Source organism: Aspergillus puulaauensis, chromosome 1 (assembly GCF_016861865.1).
Source record: "Aspergillus puulaauensis MK2 DNA, chromosome 1, nearly complete sequence".
Taxonomy (NCBI): Eukaryota; Fungi; Ascomycota; class Eurotiomycetes; order Eurotiales; family Aspergillaceae; genus Aspergillus; species Aspergillus puulaauensis.
Genome location: NC_054857.1, coordinates 5510723 through 5530620, shown reverse-complemented (window position 1 = coordinate 5530620; position 19898 = coordinate 5510723). Strand labels below are relative to the sequence as shown.

At 51.5% G+C, this 19898-nt stretch overlaps 10 protein-coding genes across 10 annotated transcripts; 3 read left to right on the top strand and 7 right to left on the bottom strand.

The window, feature by feature from the left end:
* Window positions 1–751: 751 nt before the first annotated feature.
* On the bottom strand, window positions 752–2260 carry APUU_12182S (MATE family efflux transporter; the record flags this gene model as incomplete). The annotated part of the gene is made up of 1 exon (XM_041698355.1): window positions 752–2260. The coding sequence occupies one exon, from the start codon at window positions 2258–2260 to the stop codon at window positions 752–754; it is 1509 nt and encodes a 502-aa protein (XP_041551548.1).
* Window positions 2261–3056: 796 nt separating this feature from the next.
* APUU_12181A (putative MFS transporter) lies at window positions 3057–4942 on the top strand (the record flags this gene model as incomplete). The annotated part of the gene is made up of 7 exons (XM_041698354.1): window positions 3057–3220; window positions 3271–3584; window positions 3630–3719; window positions 3797–4366; window positions 4437–4511; window positions 4582–4709; window positions 4766–4942. 7 exons carry the CDS (start codon window positions 3057–3059, stop codon window positions 4940–4942), a joined length of 1518 nt encoding a protein of 505 aa, XP_041551547.1.
* Window positions 4943–5264: 322 nt separating this feature from the next.
* Window positions 5265–7124, bottom strand: APUU_12180S (uncharacterized protein; the record flags this gene model as incomplete). The annotated part of the gene is made up of 1 exon (XM_041698353.1): window positions 5265–7124. One exon carries the CDS (start codon window positions 7122–7124, stop codon window positions 5265–5267), a length of 1860 nt encoding a protein of 619 aa, XP_041551546.1.
* A 1071-nt stretch (window positions 7125–8195) lies between these two features.
* Window positions 8196–10384, bottom strand: mdv1 (WD repeat-containing protein; the record flags this gene model as incomplete). The annotated part of the gene is made up of 5 exons (XM_041698351.1): window positions 8196–8471; window positions 8528–9327; window positions 9377–9574; window positions 9628–10231; window positions 10301–10384. The coding sequence occupies 5 exons, from the start codon at window positions 10382–10384 to the stop codon at window positions 8196–8198; spliced, it is 1962 nt and encodes a 653-aa protein (XP_041551545.1).
* A 579-nt stretch (window positions 10385–10963) lies between these two features.
* On the bottom strand, window positions 10964–11953 carry APUU_12178S (uncharacterized protein; the record flags this gene model as incomplete). The annotated part of the gene is made up of 1 exon (XM_041698350.1): window positions 10964–11953. One exon carries the CDS (start codon window positions 11951–11953, stop codon window positions 10964–10966), a length of 990 nt encoding a protein of 329 aa, XP_041551544.1.
* Window positions 11954–12671: 718 nt separating this feature from the next.
* ARO7 (chorismate mutase ARO7) lies at window positions 12672–13664 on the top strand (the record flags this gene model as incomplete). The annotated part of the gene is made up of 3 exons (XM_041698349.1): window positions 12672–12742; window positions 12880–13534; window positions 13587–13664. 3 exons carry the CDS (start codon window positions 12672–12674, stop codon window positions 13662–13664), a joined length of 804 nt encoding a protein of 267 aa, XP_041551543.1.
* A 139-nt stretch (window positions 13665–13803) lies between these two features.
* On the bottom strand, window positions 13804–14736 carry BCP1 (protein-transporting protein BCP1; the record flags this gene model as incomplete). Its single annotated transcript, XM_041698348.1, has 2 exons — window positions 13804–14361; window positions 14428–14736. 2 exons carry the CDS (start codon window positions 14734–14736, stop codon window positions 13804–13806), a joined length of 867 nt encoding a protein of 288 aa, XP_041551542.1.
* Window positions 14737–15286: 550 nt separating this feature from the next.
* Window positions 15287–16183, bottom strand: APUU_12175S (uncharacterized protein; the record flags this gene model as incomplete). The annotated part of the gene is made up of 1 exon (XM_041698347.1): window positions 15287–16183. One exon carries the CDS (start codon window positions 16181–16183, stop codon window positions 15287–15289), a length of 897 nt encoding a protein of 298 aa, XP_041551541.1.
* Window positions 16184–17020: 837 nt separating this feature from the next.
* Window positions 17021–17527, top strand: APUU_12174A (uncharacterized protein; the record flags this gene model as incomplete). The annotated part of the gene is made up of 3 exons (XM_041698346.1): window positions 17021–17165; window positions 17238–17359; window positions 17426–17527. 3 exons carry the CDS (start codon window positions 17021–17023, stop codon window positions 17525–17527), a joined length of 369 nt encoding a protein of 122 aa, XP_041551540.1.
* A 233-nt stretch (window positions 17528–17760) lies between these two features.
* Window positions 17761–19236, bottom strand: APUU_12173S (alpha-mannosyltransferase; the record flags this gene model as incomplete). Its single annotated transcript, XM_041698345.1, has 1 exon — window positions 17761–19236. One exon carries the CDS (start codon window positions 19234–19236, stop codon window positions 17761–17763), a length of 1476 nt encoding a protein of 491 aa, XP_041551539.1.
* Between the last annotated feature and the right edge of the window lie 662 nt (window positions 19237–19898).

The following is a 19898-nucleotide window of genomic DNA, read 5'->3' as shown; positions in this document are numbered from 1 at the left end:
AGGTAATTGAATTGGCACGTTTGATTTAGGATTTAGTGGTATCCTAATTCCATCTCGCAAGTCCACAGTGCTAACATCACACAAGACAAATAGACCGCCGATATTCGGATCCCTCTTCTCCTCCGACCTTCTCGATCGAGGCAATATTTGGAGTTAAACTGCAGATGGGGGTTCTCGATGAATTTTGCGATGGGTATGATGCACCTGTGAGATACACCCTCTTCGACTTCCAAATCAGAACAATGAGAGGAGAGCCAAGAGAGCTCCACGCATGGACAAGCTCATGCTGTATCCATTCTGATAAGGAATGACGATACTGATAAGAAATTATATCCAATGATGCATCGAGACGTTAGCCATGCCAAACCGATGCACAAAAAAGGAAGGCCGGGGGAGAAGGACAAGACTTTAGAGCGGGCGAACGAAGCTATCCCCAGTTTCCACACAGGAGCCCACCAGCAGCCAACAGCGACGAGCCCTCTTATCGCGCCAATGATATGAAAGGGATGTTCTTTATCTCAACTCATCGGCCCTCCATCGTTTATGGAATCTCTTCTCCTTCTCGTCTCCATCTTACTTCCTTGCTACTTGTCCGAGCCACGGAGAAATACTGGCCTATGAGTTGTTTGATAGCGGCTTGGTCATAGTTTCATTCTTCTCTATCCGCCTTCCTGTCTGAGCTACGCGAGGGAGAGACCCAGCTGCATTGGCAAACCTCCAAAGACGCAATGCTTGGTTCTACCTCAATATCCTAGCCATTCAGATTGTTTCCGGCTTCCATGCGCAGGAAAGCCTTATCGACCTCCTTATTCCAGCTGCTAAGAGCCACAACCACCCACTCCAAGGCCCCCACCAAGTACAGCGCGATACACTGTCCCACCCACAATCCCTTCAGTCCCCAACCGTGGAACGCAAGCCAGATGCCTAGAGGCAACGCACCGCAGTAGTAGCTGACAAGATTCACCAATGCACCAATATGCTGCCGGCCCATCCCTCTTAGACTCCCGCCACAGCTCCCGTTCAGGCCATCGGCGATCTGGAACAGAGCCACATATGGCAACACCTCAGCCGTGAGGCGCACAACGCGCTCATCAGAGTTGAAGATTTTGGCGAAATCATGCCGCGTCCCCATCAGCACGGCCAGGACCACCCCGCCAAGCACCATGCTGAGCCAGGCAGCGACATTGGCTGCCCTCGCAGCACCCACTGCATTCCTTGATCCGAGCAAGTTGCCCACCCTCGCGGACGTGGCGACGCCTACTCCAAAGGGGATCGTGTTCAGGACTTGATCGGCGGTCATAATGACGCTCTGGGCGGCGAGTGGGATGGTCCCTAGGCGGCCTGCAGCAAGGGCTACGATTTCAAAGGCCCACCATTCGGTGCCGACGTGGACAATGCCGAGGAATGCCAGGCGGGCAAAGGTGCGTAAGTTCTGCAGGGCCTCTCGTGTCCATCCGCCCCAGCATTCAGAACCGGCAATAAAGCGGGCATACAGAACCAACAGGGCGAATGAGAGCCAGTACGAGATTCCGAGAGCTATTGGGGCACCCAATAGGTCCATGTGAAAGGTGTAACTGAAAAGGTAGTTGAGGAGCGCATTGAGCGGAGAGGTAATTAGAAGGACGTACGTCCCAGGGCGCATGATGCCTTGGGCCTGCAGATACTTCTTCATGAGCTCAAAATAGATGTACCCCAGCCCACCAGGAATAAGGCAAGTCAGGAAACGGGCACTGTCCCTGGAGAGATGAGGGTCCTGTCCCAGGGCCAGAAATACCGGTTCTGCACACGCCCAGAGAACGGCAACCGGTAGGTAGAACAAGCTGAGCACGAAAAACCCGCGCTGCAATAAGATTCCGAGGTCGTGCTTACTCGCACTGCCCGTGAATGATGAGGATGCTAGGGTGTCGACCGCGGTTGTGCCTCCTAACGCAATCATCCACGCCGTGATCATGGCGAACATAAGCGAGAAGGCACTGGTTGCCAGGCGCTCAGGGGAGATTCGTCCGACAATTAAAACAGAGACCGTCTGAAGACTGTTCTGGAGAGTGTAGGCCAATATAACGGGGACGGAGTTTTTAAGCAGCCACCAAAACTCAGAGAGAGCGGCCCTCCTGTTCTCTTGCTTGCCATCGTATTGAGGTTCTTGAGATGGGAAATCCCGGAAGTCATCGGTGTCAGTCGACCTGGGTAGCAGAGAAGTATACTCGTTGGGATTGTCGTCTGGTAAACCGCCGCGAGAAGTACGCAGGGGATCATACATCTTGCAGAAATAAAAGGAACAACGATGAAGAGCAGACAGAAGAAGATATCATGCAGTTATAGTCTGTACATTCTCATAAGGTACTCAAGTCATATATCACATCCTGTAGCTCATTCTTCCATCAAATAGCCGAAGCATTCATGTTGCAAATCAGCATATTTCCATCCATCCACCCTGTGGACCATCCAGCACACGCAGTAGCTCGCAGAGAATAGCCCCCACCGATAGAACAAAGTTTATAAGACCGGGTATCTAAGCCCTCCGAGATCGCCGTTGTCTCATCGCTTATCAGTTCTCAATCTATTTACCCAAACAGGCATAGAGGGTTCCGCGACGAAGTATGAAATGGCGCGTTTCGGGTTGGCAGTTATCGGGCAATCGTCAATTAGAATCATTATCATCTCGTGAGTAATGGCAATTAATATTATTAGTGTCGAGAGGAGGAGCTTTGCCGTGGAAGTTTTGAGGATTGCGAGGAGGACGAGGAGGGTTGGGCCGATCATTGTGGGAGATGAGGTGACTGTCAGATAGTGGGATGTTAGTGGATTTATAGCTTTTAGCAGATTATGTATGAACAATTGCCTTATCGACTGTTTAGAATGGCCTATACTATAGCCATACATTATTTCTATTCCCAGATAAGAGATATCTCTGTGCCTCGCCATTCGATCTCTATCAGCTTCATTGTATCATCTCCCATCATTCCACTCTCCAAAATGGTGTCCTATATATCCATTTCCCATTTCCACACCTTATTCTCTATCAAAGGATGTCTCAACCCGAAAAGAAACCCGAAATGGACGCAGCAGTCCAAGAAAAGAACACCTTGGACATCACAACAACTGACGCCGTCGAGCACAATGGCATCCGAGTCCATCCCCAGCCAACAGCAGACCCTCTCGATCCCCTAAACTGGTCTCGTCTGCAGAAACACACCATCCTCGGCATTGTCATGTTCAAGTACAACTATGCCCTATCTTGCATAACCACCCCAACTAAGACCCGTACAGATACTTCCTCTTCACCTACCTCACAACCACAACGGTGCCCTCATTCCCCGAAATCCAGACCCAGTTCGCCATCACATATTCCCAGGTAAACTGGACCGTTGCAATCCCAGCACTGGGCCTGTCAGTCGGCCCGCTCTTCTGGTCTTCGCTCAGCGACATCTACGGCCGGCGCATCGTTTTTGTGACCGGCACATTCGTTGCTCTCGTTTCCACTATCGGCGCTGCAGTCGCGGATCGGTATGGAGGGTATATGGCTGCGAGGTTCTTTCAGGGGTTTGGCGTGAGTCCGGCGTCGAGTGTTGGGATGGCTGTTGGTATGTCCATCCTATACCCAGCTGTAGCCCTAACTAACTGGACAGTGAACGACCTCTTCTTCGACTACGAGCGCGGTGAGAAACTCGGCCTGTGGGTTCTTGCAATTGACGCGGGATTACTGGTTGGACCAACCTGTATGTCTCATCTATTGAACTATACTCTACAGAATACCGTGATGTTGATGACAATGCTAATGCCGATGCTGATCTAGTCGGCGGCCTCCTCAACCTCGTCAGCGCCGCATGGATAAACTGGTTCAACGCAGTCCTCTTCGGCCTCCTCTTCCTGCTCGAGCTCTTCCTCATGCCCGAGACCCTCTACCCCCGTAGCATGATGCTCACTCTCATGCCAACATCAGCAACAACAACTCCCAACCTGGAAAATGAATGTAAACACCCCACCCGAACCAAAACCCTCCCCTTCCTCAACATCTCCCCCCTCCCTGCTCTGTCCACTCCACGCCTCACAACAACCCTATCCCGGTTCCTATACACATTCGCCCTCCCCACCATCCCCCTCGCCGTCCTGGGCTACGGCTTCCTATGGTACTGGTGGGTCCTCTCCGTGATCACGATGATCCCAGCTGCATATCCACAGTACAGCCCGCTGATCCAGGGCCTGCTGTTTCTGGGATTGTTAGTTGGAACTGTAGTCTCTGAGGTGTGTTGTTCGGGGAGACTTAGCGATTACATTGTGAAACGCCTGGCGAGGCGGAATGGGGGCGTCAGGGTTGCTGAGATGAGGCTTTGGCTGGTTTATCCTGCGGCTTTGGTTACGGCTGGTACGTTATTTCTCTCTGGATATGTCCCTTTTTTTTAATGGTGGGATGCTAACTCGCCTTGATTGCTCAGTTGGCTTGGTTCTATTCGGGATCAGTATAGATAACTCGTATCACTGGATGGTCGGACAGGTTGCGTTCTTCCTCTGTATGTGTCCTTCATATAATAATTATTATCCATGAATTCTTCATTCTTCTAACAGCAACAACAACAACAGTCGCAGCCGGAATCCAAGTCGGCAACACCGTGGTATCGAGCTATATCATCGACAGCTACCCGCTGCAGTCAACAAGTGTGGTGATTTTCTACGCCGTGTTTCTGAACTTGAGCGCCTTTATTAACCCTGTATGTTCCTTCCCTTCTTTCTTCGTTTGGTAGTATTGGACTAATGGCGTTGCCAGTTCTTTATATCGCCGTGGCAGGAATCCGTTGGCTGGACGTGGACGTTCACGACGCAGGCGCTTATCGTGATTGTTCCTGGGACGATGCTCTTTGCGGCCTTGCAGCGATACGGAGCGGCTTTGCGGGCAAAGGCACCGATGCCATCGTGGGTGAATCCAGAGTTTGACGCCAGCTAGAATGTCCTGCGCAAAGATATGTGCATTGAGAACAGCAATAGACTAGTCTATATTTACAGCCCTAAGAAGAAGAATCAAAAGCCAAATCCGGGATATCTTGCATCGCCGTCCAACGCCAAACTCCTCGCCACTCCTCCGTATTGTAAATATACCGCTATCGGATTGTATCAAGTCTTAGCGATGACGATGCCCGTGAGTGATGGTCGGCAACTCTTGTGGGCGACGCTGCGCTTACTCTGCTGACTTGATCAAACGACCAACAGCCGTTGCTCTGCTCGGCCTGGCGAGCTCTAAATAATAGCGAAACCTTCTCTTCATTGTCTTACATCTTCCCATGCAGCTTGAGTCGGTAGATGCACGTCTCGTTCCCGCCCCAGTTTGAATTCACCCGGAAAACAACCTTGTCCACTCGGATCTCATCCGAATCAATAATTGCAGTCACCGGGAACCTCTGGATGTTATTCGACTCGTTGATATCGTATTTCCATTTACCAATTCGGTAAAAGTCTTCCCCCAAGAGCTTGTCGTCGGAAAATGCCCCATCGGGCTCGCCGCGCCACGCAATACGAAGCGCCTCCATGACAGGTCCATGCAGTATTCTTCTGTCAGACGGCAGAGCATCCTGTCCCGCAATGTTCTTGGGGTCCCCTCGGAGAAAAGATGAAACAGACCAACGGTAGGGCCGCGCACCCTTGCCGACATATCGATATCGCGCCCATAGCTCCATTTCCTGGGGAGCAACCCCCGGCCTTATCGTCGCCGCTTTCGGCAAGTGCTCGACAACCACGTCTTCTGGGATGATTCGCTGCCCCAGAAGAATTGCAAGCTGGGACATCCCTTTACGTGGCGCACTGCACCAGCACTCTCCAAAGTCCTCCCACGAAGTCAAAGCTGCAAGAGGTGGTTGCGGTTGCATATGTTTGTCGCCCGCGAGCCACATATAGAAACTTTGGAACGACGTCAGTTGGCGCCCAACCGTGGGGCTCGTCATATATGGGTCGATAATCACGCCATGGCCCATCGAGAGGAAGTTTGTCTTAGCCAAGTCCTGTCGGCCACCGCTTGGATACTGGAAGACGGTTGTTGGCACGGGTATACTGTTAATCTCCGCCTTAACCGACCTCATGTCCCTTGATAGGGACGATACCTGCGATCCCAAATGGACCACTTGGTTGGATAGCGCGTCCAAATCAGTGTTATTGAAACGGATAGCACCGTTGGAGGGAAAGGGTGAGCGATTATATACCATGGGGCCGAAAGTGTACAACGCAACAACCGTAAATACCACCATAAGAAGTCGGAGGGACCAATCCACAAAGGCGTCTTTCGGGCCAGGATCTTCCCATCTCGTTTGAGGTCTCCGAGGACTCTCATATTGATATTCTTCAGGTTGCGGCTCCACGTAGGAGCGATTCGGGATGATAGTTCTGGCAGGGGCTTCATGAATAGATTGCTCGGGTGACCTAGAACGCGATGGGCCATGATACGTGGGTTCGTCTTCCTCCTCAATAGTGTTCTGTGTGAAAGCAAGCCCCGAGAATCGTCGCGGTGGTGCGGTGATATTTGACCGCGTCCTCTTAAGGCCGTCATCATGGACATCCCTCTCGGCATTGTAAGATATGACCGAAGAATTGTCTCCGTGCATGTGAGATTCGAAGGGAACCGGAACCTGGGTCGGCGAGGCTTCTCGCTGCATGATACTAGGATAGAGCCGTGCCGCGACGACTTCGCGAGGGGGGCTCCCATCGGAGGAGAACGAATGGCGAGTAGGAGTCGATGGTGCTGCCGACGAAGCCTCATTCAGTGAAGCCTGCAATTGCACCTCATCGGGTGTCGGTTGTCGTCGAGGCCTTCGTGGGGGAGGGGTGCTCTCGGCATTTGATTCTCTGCGCGACCGCGTGTTCACACTGGGGCTGTTGCTGCTAATTTCGCGTTCTTTCGCGGTTTGGACGGCGTCTTCAATAGAGTCGGCCATTTCTGCCAGATTCTTATGCGGCTTTGCATCTAGCATATGCGGGAGAATCGCAGTCGTTGAGGAACCATAGGCGAAGGACTGCTTTGTCGGAATATTAGGTAAAGCAGAACCTCCCAGGCCGGGACTCAACCTCGTAGAGCGGCGCGAAGGACTTCCAGAGGAGGCCACGGCCCCGGCACGCCTGTTAGCAGCTTTCTTGGGTGGCATTTAAATGCTTCCACCTGGGGACAGATAGGGGTAATAGACAAATATTTCCTGCATCACAGATCAGCGCAATCCAAACTAGACACCTCGACAGAGTTAGATCCACATACAGTGTGAGAATGATCATCAACTGCTATCGAAGCAGGTCGTCGATAAGATTGGGAATGTAGGTGTAAAGCTCGAAAATAAAACAGGTAGCCGTAACGATTTGGAGCGAGAGCGCGAAAGGGAATATTCAAATAATTATGCTCCAAAAGACGAGGTAACACTGCGATTTGAGTAACACCAAGGTCGTTTGCGATGGGCGGAAAGCTGAAAGAACCGCCCGGCTGGTCCAGACAAGGCAGCCGCCACCACCCCAAGTTGCTTTGTCTTGCGCTGGGAAGCAAAGACGACAAGAGCGAAGAAAGAAAACCAAAGCGTTCTTCAAGAAGGGCCGAGTCGCAGAACGCAATTGGCGGCGTCGTTGAAAGAACAGCCGGCCGACTCGTCTCTTAATTGACGGGACGGATAACACGGCGCGCCGGAGCTAGACGCGCCAGCCCGTGTAGATATAAAATTAACGACCGTTATATATGGTAATGTATGCAATGCCTCATTGCGCAGCAATTGAGACGCGTTTAAATTGGATGTCAGCGTTGGGTGGTGCGCTGCTAGAGAAGATGATGTGCGCAGAGAGGAAGAAATGAAGGTGGAATGTATGGGGAAACGCGTATACCCGATTGGGTAAAGCTTGATTCTGGGAGGCTCTGGATGAATGACGATGACAATAATAAAGACACTACCAAAGTATTAACTGGTGGCTGGCTTTATGCCCTTCGTGCTATTTTTACTCTAAGGACAGGTCTGTTCAAATTTTTGAATCTTTGTTATTCCAGTTTCAAGTGAAAATAATGTTGAACAACGAATTTACATTCCGACCGTAAGACAGCCTTCCCATCCTCTTCTATCGTACTCCAAAAATAAAATGTTAATATACAGGTGCCGATGTAAAGACAATCGCCGACTAGGGACATAATAATGACATGTACGTGGCCAGTTTTACTGCGTTCAACCGGGTCATATAGGCGTGACCTAACAAGTCCAGGCCGCAACGATTCCATCCTTGCGGCCTTCGATAAGGAACCCATCCTTGAGTCGGACACGCTCGACAGTTGCAGGACCTGGTACTGATCCATCCGTACCAACTCCAGCACCGCAATCCCAGTGGTGGCCATCGGCCTTGTCGTAGACCTTGGCGACATTCTCCCCAGCCGCGGCGGCGATCCGCTTTGTGTCAAACATCATGCTGGTGATCGGCTTATCGTAACCATAGGCATCGTAAATCGATCCCATACGAAGATCCCATATCTATATGAGTTAGCATTCAGTTGCGCAAAATGGAATATAAAAACGGAGGCACATACTCTGATACTGCGGTCCATGCTTCCTGTCACCAAGTGTACATCGTCAAACTGCAGGCACGTCACTGGGCCAGTGTGTCCTACGAGGCTTCGGTGCACTTGCCCGCTGCGCAAATCCCACAGGCGGACCATGCCATCAGCAGTACCACAAGCTAGAGCCGCATCGAAGCATTGCACGGCTCCCACAAAATCTGCAGAAGCGTCCGGTAAACGTCCAGACGGGCGCCACTGCGAGTCGCCTCCAATTGAATCTGCCTGGGCAGCGGCCCAAAGAACATCCAGTGTCTGCACGCAGCGGCCCTTCACCAGATCCCATTGCCGCAGTGTCTTGTCGGCAGATCCGGATACTAACGTATTTCCCTTGAAGTGCAGTGCCGTCACTTCACCCACATGTGCATCCAAGGAGTAGGCATGACAATCCTCCAAAGTAGTCGATTGGGAAACGACCGTGGCATCGTCGGCATCGTCTCCTTCGCCGTTACCGTTGACGCGGTTATTTGTATGAGCAGTCCGGGCACGGCTCAAGTCCCAGAGCTTCACAGAAGCATCCATGGAACCGGTCGCAACAACATTTTCCTCAATCTGAAGGCACCGGACAGAGGCGTTGTGTCCTTCTAAGAATCCTGTACAGCGGCCGACATTGAGATCCCAAACCCGGACAGTGTCGTCCAATGCGGCTGTGATCATGGTGCCAAACGGATAATCAAAATCAATAGCCGTGACGACATCGTTATGCGCTTGCATTTCCTTTATCTCAGAGCCCGGCGCGAAATGCTCGTGCAGAACCGGCATAGATCGTTTCCCTATAATCAATTAGCCGTAGCTCCCGACTTGAATAGCATAATCGCATACGTATTGATCGGTGTTTTAGACTCCGTGGTGAAGGTATTTTCTGGTATATTGATTCCGACATGAACGACGCATCCATGGCCTGATCCTCCGAGGAACCGGGTTCTTCATTGCCCTCAGGCGCCGGTGTGGGAGCCTCGTTTTGTGCAGCCTGCACAGATTCCTCTTCCATATCCTCCAATTTATTGTCAAGCTCATTAACTGTAACCGAGTCAGTCAGATTACCCACGGCTAGTGGATATAATAGAACGCACCTTCGTGCTCGAGCTCCGCCTCCTCCATCTCTAGCCCAGCCAAGCGGTCCAAGACGATCTGACGCATTCGATGAAAGTTCGCAATCTTATTGTCAATGTCAAAAATCTCGGAGCTGCACATGTTCTTCCGAACGCCCATTAGATCCATCCGTCGATTCAGCAGGTCCCGCTCCTTCCTCAAGTCACTCGAAGTGGACGGAAGGGCCTGCGTGTCGCCCTCTTTATCTTTCAACAACTTCTTCGACTTCGATCGCCCCCTGCGATGTGTCTTCCTATATTCCTGGTCATCCTGCGTGACCTGAAAGCCTTGGAAAAGCGAGTAGTTGCTAGAGTCGTCAGGGATGTTCTCAAGGAGATCGTCGGGCAGAGAGGAGAGTGCGCGAGATTGGATTTCGGTGGTCGACAACTTGGAGCGAACGAGGTCGGTCGGGGTCGTTTGTGTGAGGGCGAATACTTTGCGCTGCGTACCGGGGCGTCGCAGCTCGCGCTGGATATCTACCATGGCGTTTTGAAGATGGGGGTTGGTGGTGGGATCGCCGGAGGGGCCCATCAAGTGCCCAGCAGTTGATGTGACCTTTCTCCCGAAGGCCTCGATATGCCGAGACTGTTCAAGCATTGTCAGTTAGCTATGGACTCGCGAAGTCTCAGTGGCGAGTAGAGATGGGGGAGGTACGGTAATGCCGGTTCCCAGGAGCCCGTCACGCTCGACAATGTCTGATAGGCCGGAGGGAGAGTCATCGCGGCGGTGCTTGTCCATGGCACCGACGAGAGTAATTCTCTAAGGCCAAATCGACATACGGTTTTGGAAGCAAGTTTGGCGAAAGACAGGAGCGCGTGGGCAGTTGGGGTCGCTTGAGAAGGTTCTAAAGGTGCACGCGACGTTTACCGCGGCGCCGGATCCCTACAATTCTGTGATTTTGCCGTTCCATACCGCAAACCACCGCCCAGCAGGTCATTTGCGCTTTTGGCCAACATTATTTATTAATTTAGAATTCTTATCAGCTAGAATGTCTTTGGTTCATAATAGATAAATTAAGACTCGTGACTTGATTTGCTATTGTGGTCGTGGAAACGCAAGCCCAGGCAGACCCGTCGACGGACCTCATCGTTTGTACGATTGGACTTTGAAGCAGGAACTGCGATCGGACAATGATTGCTCGAGATACAGCATGGAGCCCCTTGTAACCTAGAGACCAGACTCAAAACCATCCCGGGGCCGTCGTACAGGAGCTTGCGATCAATTCTCTTAGTGGACACACTCTCCAGGTTCCCGATCGCCCGCAGGAGCTCTTGACGAAGATCGACCGTTTTTTGATCCATGATATACAGTAATTCATCATTCGGTGTTGGCACTTCCCAAAGAACTGTCTCCAGCAGCGGTCATGAGAATCTCATAGACCGCATTCTTCTCGGACGTACTCACCATAGCCATGCGGGCTAGGTCAGCCGGTGTCTTGTCCTGGTGTACATTGTGCAAAATTGTAGCCCTCGGGTCACTTCCTGCCTCTAACAAATGCTTAACCACTTGTCCCTGGAGATTGTATGCCGCGTGATGCAGCGCAGTCCATCCGTTGGAACTGCTAGCATTCGGATCCGCTCCAGCCATAAGCAATCTCTTGACCACTGCCTCGCGTCCAGTTCGCACCGCAAGAATCAGCGGGGTACTCTCGTTAATTGTCCTAGTATCAACAACCGCTCCCTGGCCCAACAGGAGGTCAACGATGCTGAGGCTTCCGTGCTCTGCAGCCCAGGAGAGTGCTGTTCGGCCATGCTGGTCCTGTGCCTCTACCGCAGCTTCATAATCGAGAAATAACCTGACAGTGTCGTCGTGACCGTTCAACGCGGCCAATAGCAAAGGTGTCTTCCTATCCATGTCTTTTGCTTCACGGTCCGCGCCCCGCTCAAGTAACAACTTGGCTGCTTCTGTTTGTCCGTAGCAAGCTGCTGATGCCAATGCGGTTCGATCATACAGGCCTTTTGTGTCGAGATCAAGCCCGTGGTCAACAACCGTGAGCAGCTGCTTCATAACACCCAAGTGTCCTCGCGTGGCAGCTATTGTCAGCGGCGTCTCTCCAGTCATATCCGTCACTTCGGTATATGGCCCTGCCTTCAACGAGTTTGCAGCCGCGCCATCGATACCGCGCTTGGCGGCCCAGAACAACACTGAGCGGTTGCGGTGTTTTAGGTCATATTGATAGAGGGACACATTGAAAGTATTATAAAGGTAGCGACAGGTGCGGATGAGAGCGTTTATGTCACGTTGATATTCTTGATGATCGATTATCAGTTGCACTAGCTCGATCGGTAAGTTTAAGAGCTGTGTCATTTCGACAGAAGGACCAGTGGGTTAAAAGTGTTGGTCCTTGACGAGGCTGAAGATGGCGGCACGAGTCAGGCCTGATACTAGTAACTCGTAGCGCTTGGACTAGGCGGTGCTTGTTGCCTTGCAAGCGAATGGCCATCGATCAAGGCTTCCTCTTCTTTAAAAGAATTCATGGCCTCTCCCAACCGACATGAACTTGTGAGATATCTCGTCAATGACTCTGGAGACATCACGCTTGTTTTTTGGTGAGAATTGCCGAAACCGAAAGAGCCAAATCCCAGAGTACCAGGTTGGACAGAAAGTCTGACACCCTCTTATAATTGTACAGGTAATTTAGAGGTCCACCCAGGCACTAAATGGCCGAACATGCATGATACATTGCATGGACTTGGAGGGATGAACAGGATGGGGATCTAAGACAGCTGGAGTCCGGTGGCAGGTCCCTTCATTGACAAACAAGCAGGAAAATCCGTGCATTATTGATTCATCATTGCCTCCGCTTTCTTTCGGTTCCAACTGGTCGGTATTGCCTGTTCTGGTCGGATCTGTCACCTTCAGAGTATCGGGCATTGGCGTTCGTTGTTCCTGGGAGAATAAAGCCAGAACCCGCCCCGCAGCTCCCGTCAACCAAAATGCCTGAACCCCCAAATCTCACCCCCTCCTCGTCCTGGCAGCTGTGATATCTCATCTCCAACCCAATAAATAAATCCTGTCTCCCACAATGGACACGGCAATTGACCTCTCGGACGCCTCCAAGGCCCTGGACCTCGCCAACATCCGCTTCCAACTCATGTAAGACCGCAGCGACATCGGAGGCGCATACCCCGCAGAAATCCCCTCTATTCTCTCCGACTCAAAGGGCAGCAAAAACGAATCTCGCAAAGCAAAGTAAAGCAAAGCTAACGATAAATTTTTTTATAAAAAAATAGCCGCTTAGAAGACACGATAACCTTCCATCTAATCGAGCGTGTTCAATTCCCCCTAAACCCAACAATCTACGCCCCCGACGGCGTCTCAATCCCCAATGAACATATCAGCCTCATGGACTACCTCCTCCGCGAGCAGGAACGCCTTCAGTCCCGCGTCCGCCGCTTCGAGTCCCCCGACGAGTATCCTTTCTTCCCATCCTCTCTCGAAAAGCCAATTCTCCAACCCCTCTCTTACCCCAGGATCCTACACGACAACGACGTGAGCGTGAACGAGGTAATCAAGCAGCGCTACGTCGAGAACATTCTCCCCGCGGTGTGCACAAGATTCGGCGACCGCGGTGACCGCGGCGAAAAGCAGGAGAACTACGGGTCCGCGGCGACGTGCGATGTGAGCTGTTTGCAAGCGCTGTCGCGGCGTATTCACTTTGGGAAGTTTGTTGCGGAGTCGAAGTTCCAGAAGGAGACGGAGAAGTTTGTAGCGCTGATTAAGGCCGAGGATCGCAAGGGTATTGATGACGCCATTACGGATGCGAAGGTTGAGCAGAAGGTGCTTGAGAGGCTGGCCCTTAAGGCGAAGACTTATGGCACGGACCCTGGGTTCCCTGATCAGTCGGGACCGAAGATTGATGTTAATGCCGTTCAGGCTATGTACAAGGTAAGCACTTGTCGCTATTCGCCTGGTTTTGGAATAAAGCTAACAAGAGTAGGAATATGTCATTCCTTTGACCAAGGTCGTGGAGGTAGAGTATCTGATGCAGCGCTTGAAGGGTACACAATGGGAGTAAACCCTCCCTCCCTACTTGCAGGGACGATATATAGAAACCAATTCCTAGTTCGGATAAAACAAAAAAAAAAAAAATAGACGACTTTTATCTTGTTCTATCATGGCCACATTAATCTATAAATCATACCATAAAACGTCAATTATACCGGCGGCTTATAGAACTCCGCCATATCCTTAACAGCACCTTCCAGCTTCCCAGCCTCGAAAAGCATCAAGCTACCCTTCGTCAGAATCCCCAACTCCTGGAACGCACGTTTCGAATCCGAGTGTCCCTCATCATGCTTATGCGACCAGTCATAACCACCCGTGCACAGAGCATGACGCTCCAGGATCTCATCCTCAGGGTGGAAGAAGAACCGCTCTCCCTTCTCAGCAGCGGCCTTCTTCTTCTTCTTCTGTGGCCGCGACTCCTCCGCATCCAGCTTCGACTCAACCTCCTCGTAGTTCTTAGACACGATTAGGTAGTGCGAGAAGTTGCATGGCTTCTTCTCCTCAATCGACTGGGCGATTTCCTCCTGCAGCATGCCGTACATCGGCGGCACGACCTCGGCCGGCATGTTGATGAGACGCTCCGTGAGGATGAGTCCGATCGGCGGGATGGGTGTTTTGGAGAGGAGTTCGGCGAGGGGGGCTAGGGAGGGTGTGCTGCTGGCTTTTCGCTTCAGGTAGGCGGTTAGACCTTTAACGCCGGGGTTTTCCTATCGAATTCAGTCAGTATCCTATCGAGGGATGCGTCGAGTGCAGGCATTTAAATGTAAACGTACACTATGCTCTTGCAGATTCAGCACCGTCAAAAACGCATACGGGTCTGACTCCTTCCCGTCTGTTTTCACCGTTGAGCCAAGATGAGGCTGTGAGATAATGAGGTCAGACAAGGCAGAGAGGTCGATGTCCTGAGCATCGACGTCGAAAAGCTGGCGAATGAGGTGCTTGAGGCCGTGGAAATCGATCTCTTGGAAGTCGAACCATTCGAAGTCAACGTTGACTATCTCCATGTCCTCGTCTGAAGAGTCGCCGTCGACTGTGCCGCCCATGGCGACGTCGCCGTCCTTGATTTGCTTGCGCTTGCCCATTGTTGATTGTGTTGTTTGCGGGGTGGATGGGTGGTGTTGAAGTGTTGGACTTCGAAGTGAGGGGGATCGATAAAAATTGTTGCTCCAGCTCCGGAATTGTCTTTCCTGATTGGGTGCAGATCCGCCAATCTTCCACTCTTCAATAAATAATCTTCAAGACATCGCTATTCTTCCACAACTTGCCAATTGGAAGAAAAATATATATATTTATATATGCAGAGTTTCCACCTGGTTATTCCGTGCTCATATTTCGAATCATGATGACCTCTGGGTCTTGAAACGGCCATTGATCTACATACTACTATACCACTCTCACCCGTCCTTTCTAGATCATTCAACCAGTGCTTATGCCACTACGTGCCCTGTAAAGGCCAGGTCTCTGTCTGAAATAGTCTCGGAGTACTGGCTCTACCTCCTGTATTTCGAAGTTTGGAGTATATTTGTTGGACCAAAGAGCTGACATGGAATACAGGCAACTGACTTAATACCCCATGGTAGTTAGAAAAGCAAACTCCTCTATATCACCATCTATACCTCTATAACATCCAGTCTACACATCCTTCTCCACCTCTTCAACAGAAGGCACCTTATCCAACTTGACCCCATAAAAGTCCGCAACAATCTTCACACACTCAGTCACAATCTTCACATCTTCAATGGGAACACCCAACCTCCTAGTCCCACGAATATGCCAATGCGTCTCATTCGGCAAATTCTGGCTCATAATCGCCGGGAGCACAACCATCTGCGTATCCAAATCATCCAGGACCTGGCGGTCACTCAAAAACAACCCGTACGTAATCTCCATACTCAGCCACGAGAAGTCCTTGTGCGCCGCAAACAGATCCAGCGTCGCCCCGCTGTTGCGCGCATAAAGCTTGTTGAACCAGCCGACCCCGCGCTCGTGGTTCGCGGCGTCACATGCCCAGTCCTCTCGTGTTGGCGCGGAATAGTCCTTATCTTCTTCCTTTTCGACCTTGGATAGGGCCAGGATTGCTTCGATGGGCTTGCAGACGCCGACGATTATGACGGATTTGAAGAGCGCTTCGCGGAGGCGTCGGGCTAGTTGCTTGCGTGCCTCGGAGGTGCTATAGGCTGGCTGCGAGGTTAGGTAGAGGTAGAGCTGGTCTGCGCGTTCGGGGTCTGGGCTTGCGGCGAGCGTGGCAGTTGCGAGGATGTGCCATTTTTCGGCGGGGATGGAGGTTGCCTGCGCGAAGCGGGATTCGAGAGTTTGGAAAAGGGTTTGGTAGCGGGGGTCTATTGAGGGGGTGGCCATTGTGGATAGATTTTGTGGGAATAGCTGGTTCCGGCTTTTGTGAAGATTGGAAGGTGCGTGTTGTCGTAGTGGGGGATTCAGAGGCCGTTTGAGGGTGAGGGAGAGCGTGTCGGTGAGAATGTGAGGGAGTTGCAGATGGAAACGGGGCAGGGGCAAGGGCAATCGGGCCATTCGGGTACTGGCCTCGACTACTCTGACTGCTTTGGAGGAAAAGCTGGTCCGCCCGGCGAGATCCGGTGTAGCCTATCAATTGGAGTAAATTGGAGTCGTGGTATGCAGCTGGAAGTGCCTGAGACAGCTGGGGTGGGATGTCTCATCCTTTCCGGATTCGGCGGCTGGATAGACCATGATCCTTAGTGCCAAAGGGCGATAGAATAAGCATCGTATGAGCAATTCTTAAATTGGTTCGAATATTATAAATTTTGTAGATCTTTAGCCAGCTGGGCTGAATTTTAAGCTTATCGCTGCAGAAATTCTCGAAGAATATATGCGGGGTAGTATAGCTTCACTTAGATGGCAGACAGAGAATGAACAACATAGCAACGTATTGCAACATCTTGGAGAACATTCGAACATCCATCCTGCCAAGTAACGTACTTAATCAGTTATCCAAGCCAAACTCCCGCCACCAAGCCGAGCTCCAAAGCACGCGACACCAAAAACGTCATAGAAACATAGCTCTGCCCTGACCGGCAGCACCAAGAAACCAAGTTTAGGTAACGATCAGGTTCCAGCAGCATCGAGATCCATTGATGACATTCACGCTAGCAGCCAGAAAGCAACATTTGACAAGGTGTTCTCGCTCGCGGGCCCCACGTATGATCTCAATGCTCCAGAACGTCAACTATGATATAATGACATCACCTCCTCAGCGTAACCCTATATAGACGCTGCACCGGAAGCGTACCATAGCTCCTCACTCACTCACTCAACACTCTCTCCATTTATTCCATATACCACTGTGATACCCATCTCCATCTCAAAAAAACCTACATTAAAACCACAAACATGTCTCACTCAGCTGCCCAATCATCCGTCGGCAAGGGCGCCTTCTACGAAGCTGGCGACCAGCGCAACGTGCCCCAGTCCGTCCTCAACGAGCAGCAAAAGTACGAGCAGGGCGAAAAGGGGAGCCATTCTACCCTTGACTCGAGTATGTTCTCTCACCAGCATCAACCTTGAAGAAAAAGTGAAGAAACGAGAACTAACGGCTACTGTTCTATAGAGGACCAACGCTCCATCGCAAACCGACTCGGCGCCCAGAGCAAAGAGTCTGACCCCTCACACCACCACAACCGGGATATCCAGCCCGAGGCAGAACTTAGCAAGCAGGATCCTGAGAAGCCGGTATGTTTGCTTTCACCTTTTTACCTCCAGATGTGTAAACGTTGGCGTGGCTAATAAACTATGCAGGCTAAGCTTCACGGAAACGAGCCATCAAAAGGAGCGAAGATTGACAAGGAGCTGCAAGAAGATGATGAGCTGCGGTTGAAGCAGAAGGGGATTCATAAATAGATAATTTATGACGTGAACTGTACGATATGATATAATGAATATTGGATTGCGACGCTAAGCTGTTGACTTCGATGGTTCGGTTCGGTTCGGTCTATTATATCCCAGGTTGTAATATACAAAAGTAAAAAAAAGAAAAAGCCAAGTATTATGCGATATAGTACAGCTGATATCAGCGGTCGTCGCTCGTAAATATATGTCGTAGAATCGTCAATTCTGCAAATGTAGTCACTCAATCACGCACTCCATTGAAAGTCGTCCTCATGCGGTTCTGCAAAGACTTCTCCCCAGTACTGCTCGACCTTGCGGCAAGTCTCAACCTTGGACACCCATGTCTGGAATTCAATTCCAGGGTCGCAGCTGATGAATTTGAGCTCCTCCCAGTATGCCTTCTCGGCATCATATCCAAATCGCTGAACGGCATCTTCTGGGAAAATCCATGCCCGGCCCAGTGTCCCGTCAGGGCGAACTGTCGGGGCGGTCTCAAACTCCGTTCCCCAGACATTCCCCCCGGGGTTGAATTTGGGATAATTGGCGTGGATGAAAAATATCCTTGGTGCCTCGGCCACGCTAGGGTCAACGACCCGTAGTAGTCCCTTGCTAACCAAGTCGTGGTCTTGGATTGGATCGGACTGGGCCATGGCGGACCCAGACATCCCACCCGGTGCGGGATGGCCAATCGCCTGGACCCTCTCGCTGACAGCATAAAAGGGTTCGCCAAGAGCGGAGGCAGCTTGGAGGAAGGTTTCCTTGTCTCCCTCACCCGGTGCACCTTGCGATAACAGCCGGAAATAGTGGGATGGGCCGTAGTAGTTATAATAGGCAGACAGCAACAGTGTCCGCAAATGAGACTTTTTGGAAATAACGAAAGCACCGGCCTCGGTTGCCTGCCGTGCGTTCATCGGGGGTTCCTCCTGTTTCGAGATTCGGAAGTAGAGAGGGGATACTGTTGTTTGCCAAAAATCAGGCCAGGTAATCAAGCCCGTCGATTTGAACGTCTCCGAATCAAGAAGCAGCTCAGGCTTCTGGAGGGGAAAGCAGTCCGCGTCCATCCAAATCACCTCCTCGAAAGAGGACAAAAGCACCGCGAAAACCTTGAGCTGGTAGTGCTCTATGAAGTCCTTCTTCATCACTTCGGCAAGTATAAGGCACCGAGCATTCAGCTTCGGGAGGACCTCATCGCAGATACTCTTCTCATGCTCGCTGGCATCTTTCATATAAACCTCCACCGGGAGTTCCGATCCGGTACGTCGTAGCATCCGCAGGGTCGCAAGGAAGACAGGAAGGTACTGACCACCGGCAGTGGAGACTATACCGCGGGTACCAGGAGCATGGACTGGACGAACCTTCTTCATATCTGCGATATCATCCAAGAAATGTGCATGTGCTTCCTGCATCGCTACCACGTTGTGGTCGAGCATGAACGTCAAGTCAGGTCGGATTTCGGCGGTGGTCACATTGAAGTGAACAGCTTCAACGTCCTGCTCGTGCTGGGGAGACGGACTATTCGGTGAGTGCGCTTCTATTATCGGCTTGAAGGCCTTCCAAAACACATTTTGGCGTTCGGGTAGAGGCACTTCGAAGGCGGTGTTAGGAACCACCACCGAGGCAGGCGCTGGGGTCCAATTGATCTTGAAGACAGTGGCAACAAGGAACAACGCAGCGACCGTGGACAGGACCGTCCTCAGCCGACTGCGGCGGATAACGGGCATGACTATGATGTTCGCGATGGAAGGTGTCGCATGGTAACCGGGTGTGATTATTACAGCGGCAATCACGCTTCGACGTAGCAGCCGAGATTCAAAATTAAATTGGCAGCTTTGAATCACGAGCCCGGACACGTTTCTTCGAAATCAAAATCTCAATCTGCAGCAGCCAGAGTTCCACGAAGAAGTCAAGGTGCACGCAATTTCCCTTCACTTTGTAACAGGAACCCCAATACGGCAGGCGGTGGCAAAACCCCTGAAACTTGATGCAGGGCCAAGAATGGAAGGCACAATGCAGATCATGGCTGTATGCGCTGAATAATCAACCACGTTGTGCATCGTGCACGAAGCCTGTCACAACGTCGACCCCTCGACAGTCGACAATTGAATGAAATGCCTCAAGACCCGACAGATCGTTGCCGCTGGTGATCCATCCCTATTCCCTAATTCAAAGACAGATGACCGGTCGGCACGCAGACTTTGAGTTGTGCTGAGCTCCGAGTTTCCGATCGCCCGGGCTGGCTAACTTGCCTCGGCGGTCCCAACATACTAACCGGGCTGGTCTGTGGTGGCGGAACCAACCGCCAAACAAGTTCCCTTATCGCCATTCTTCCAGCCAAAGGCGCCGTATTGCGGATTTCTGGATGCGCTTAACAATCTTCCTGAGC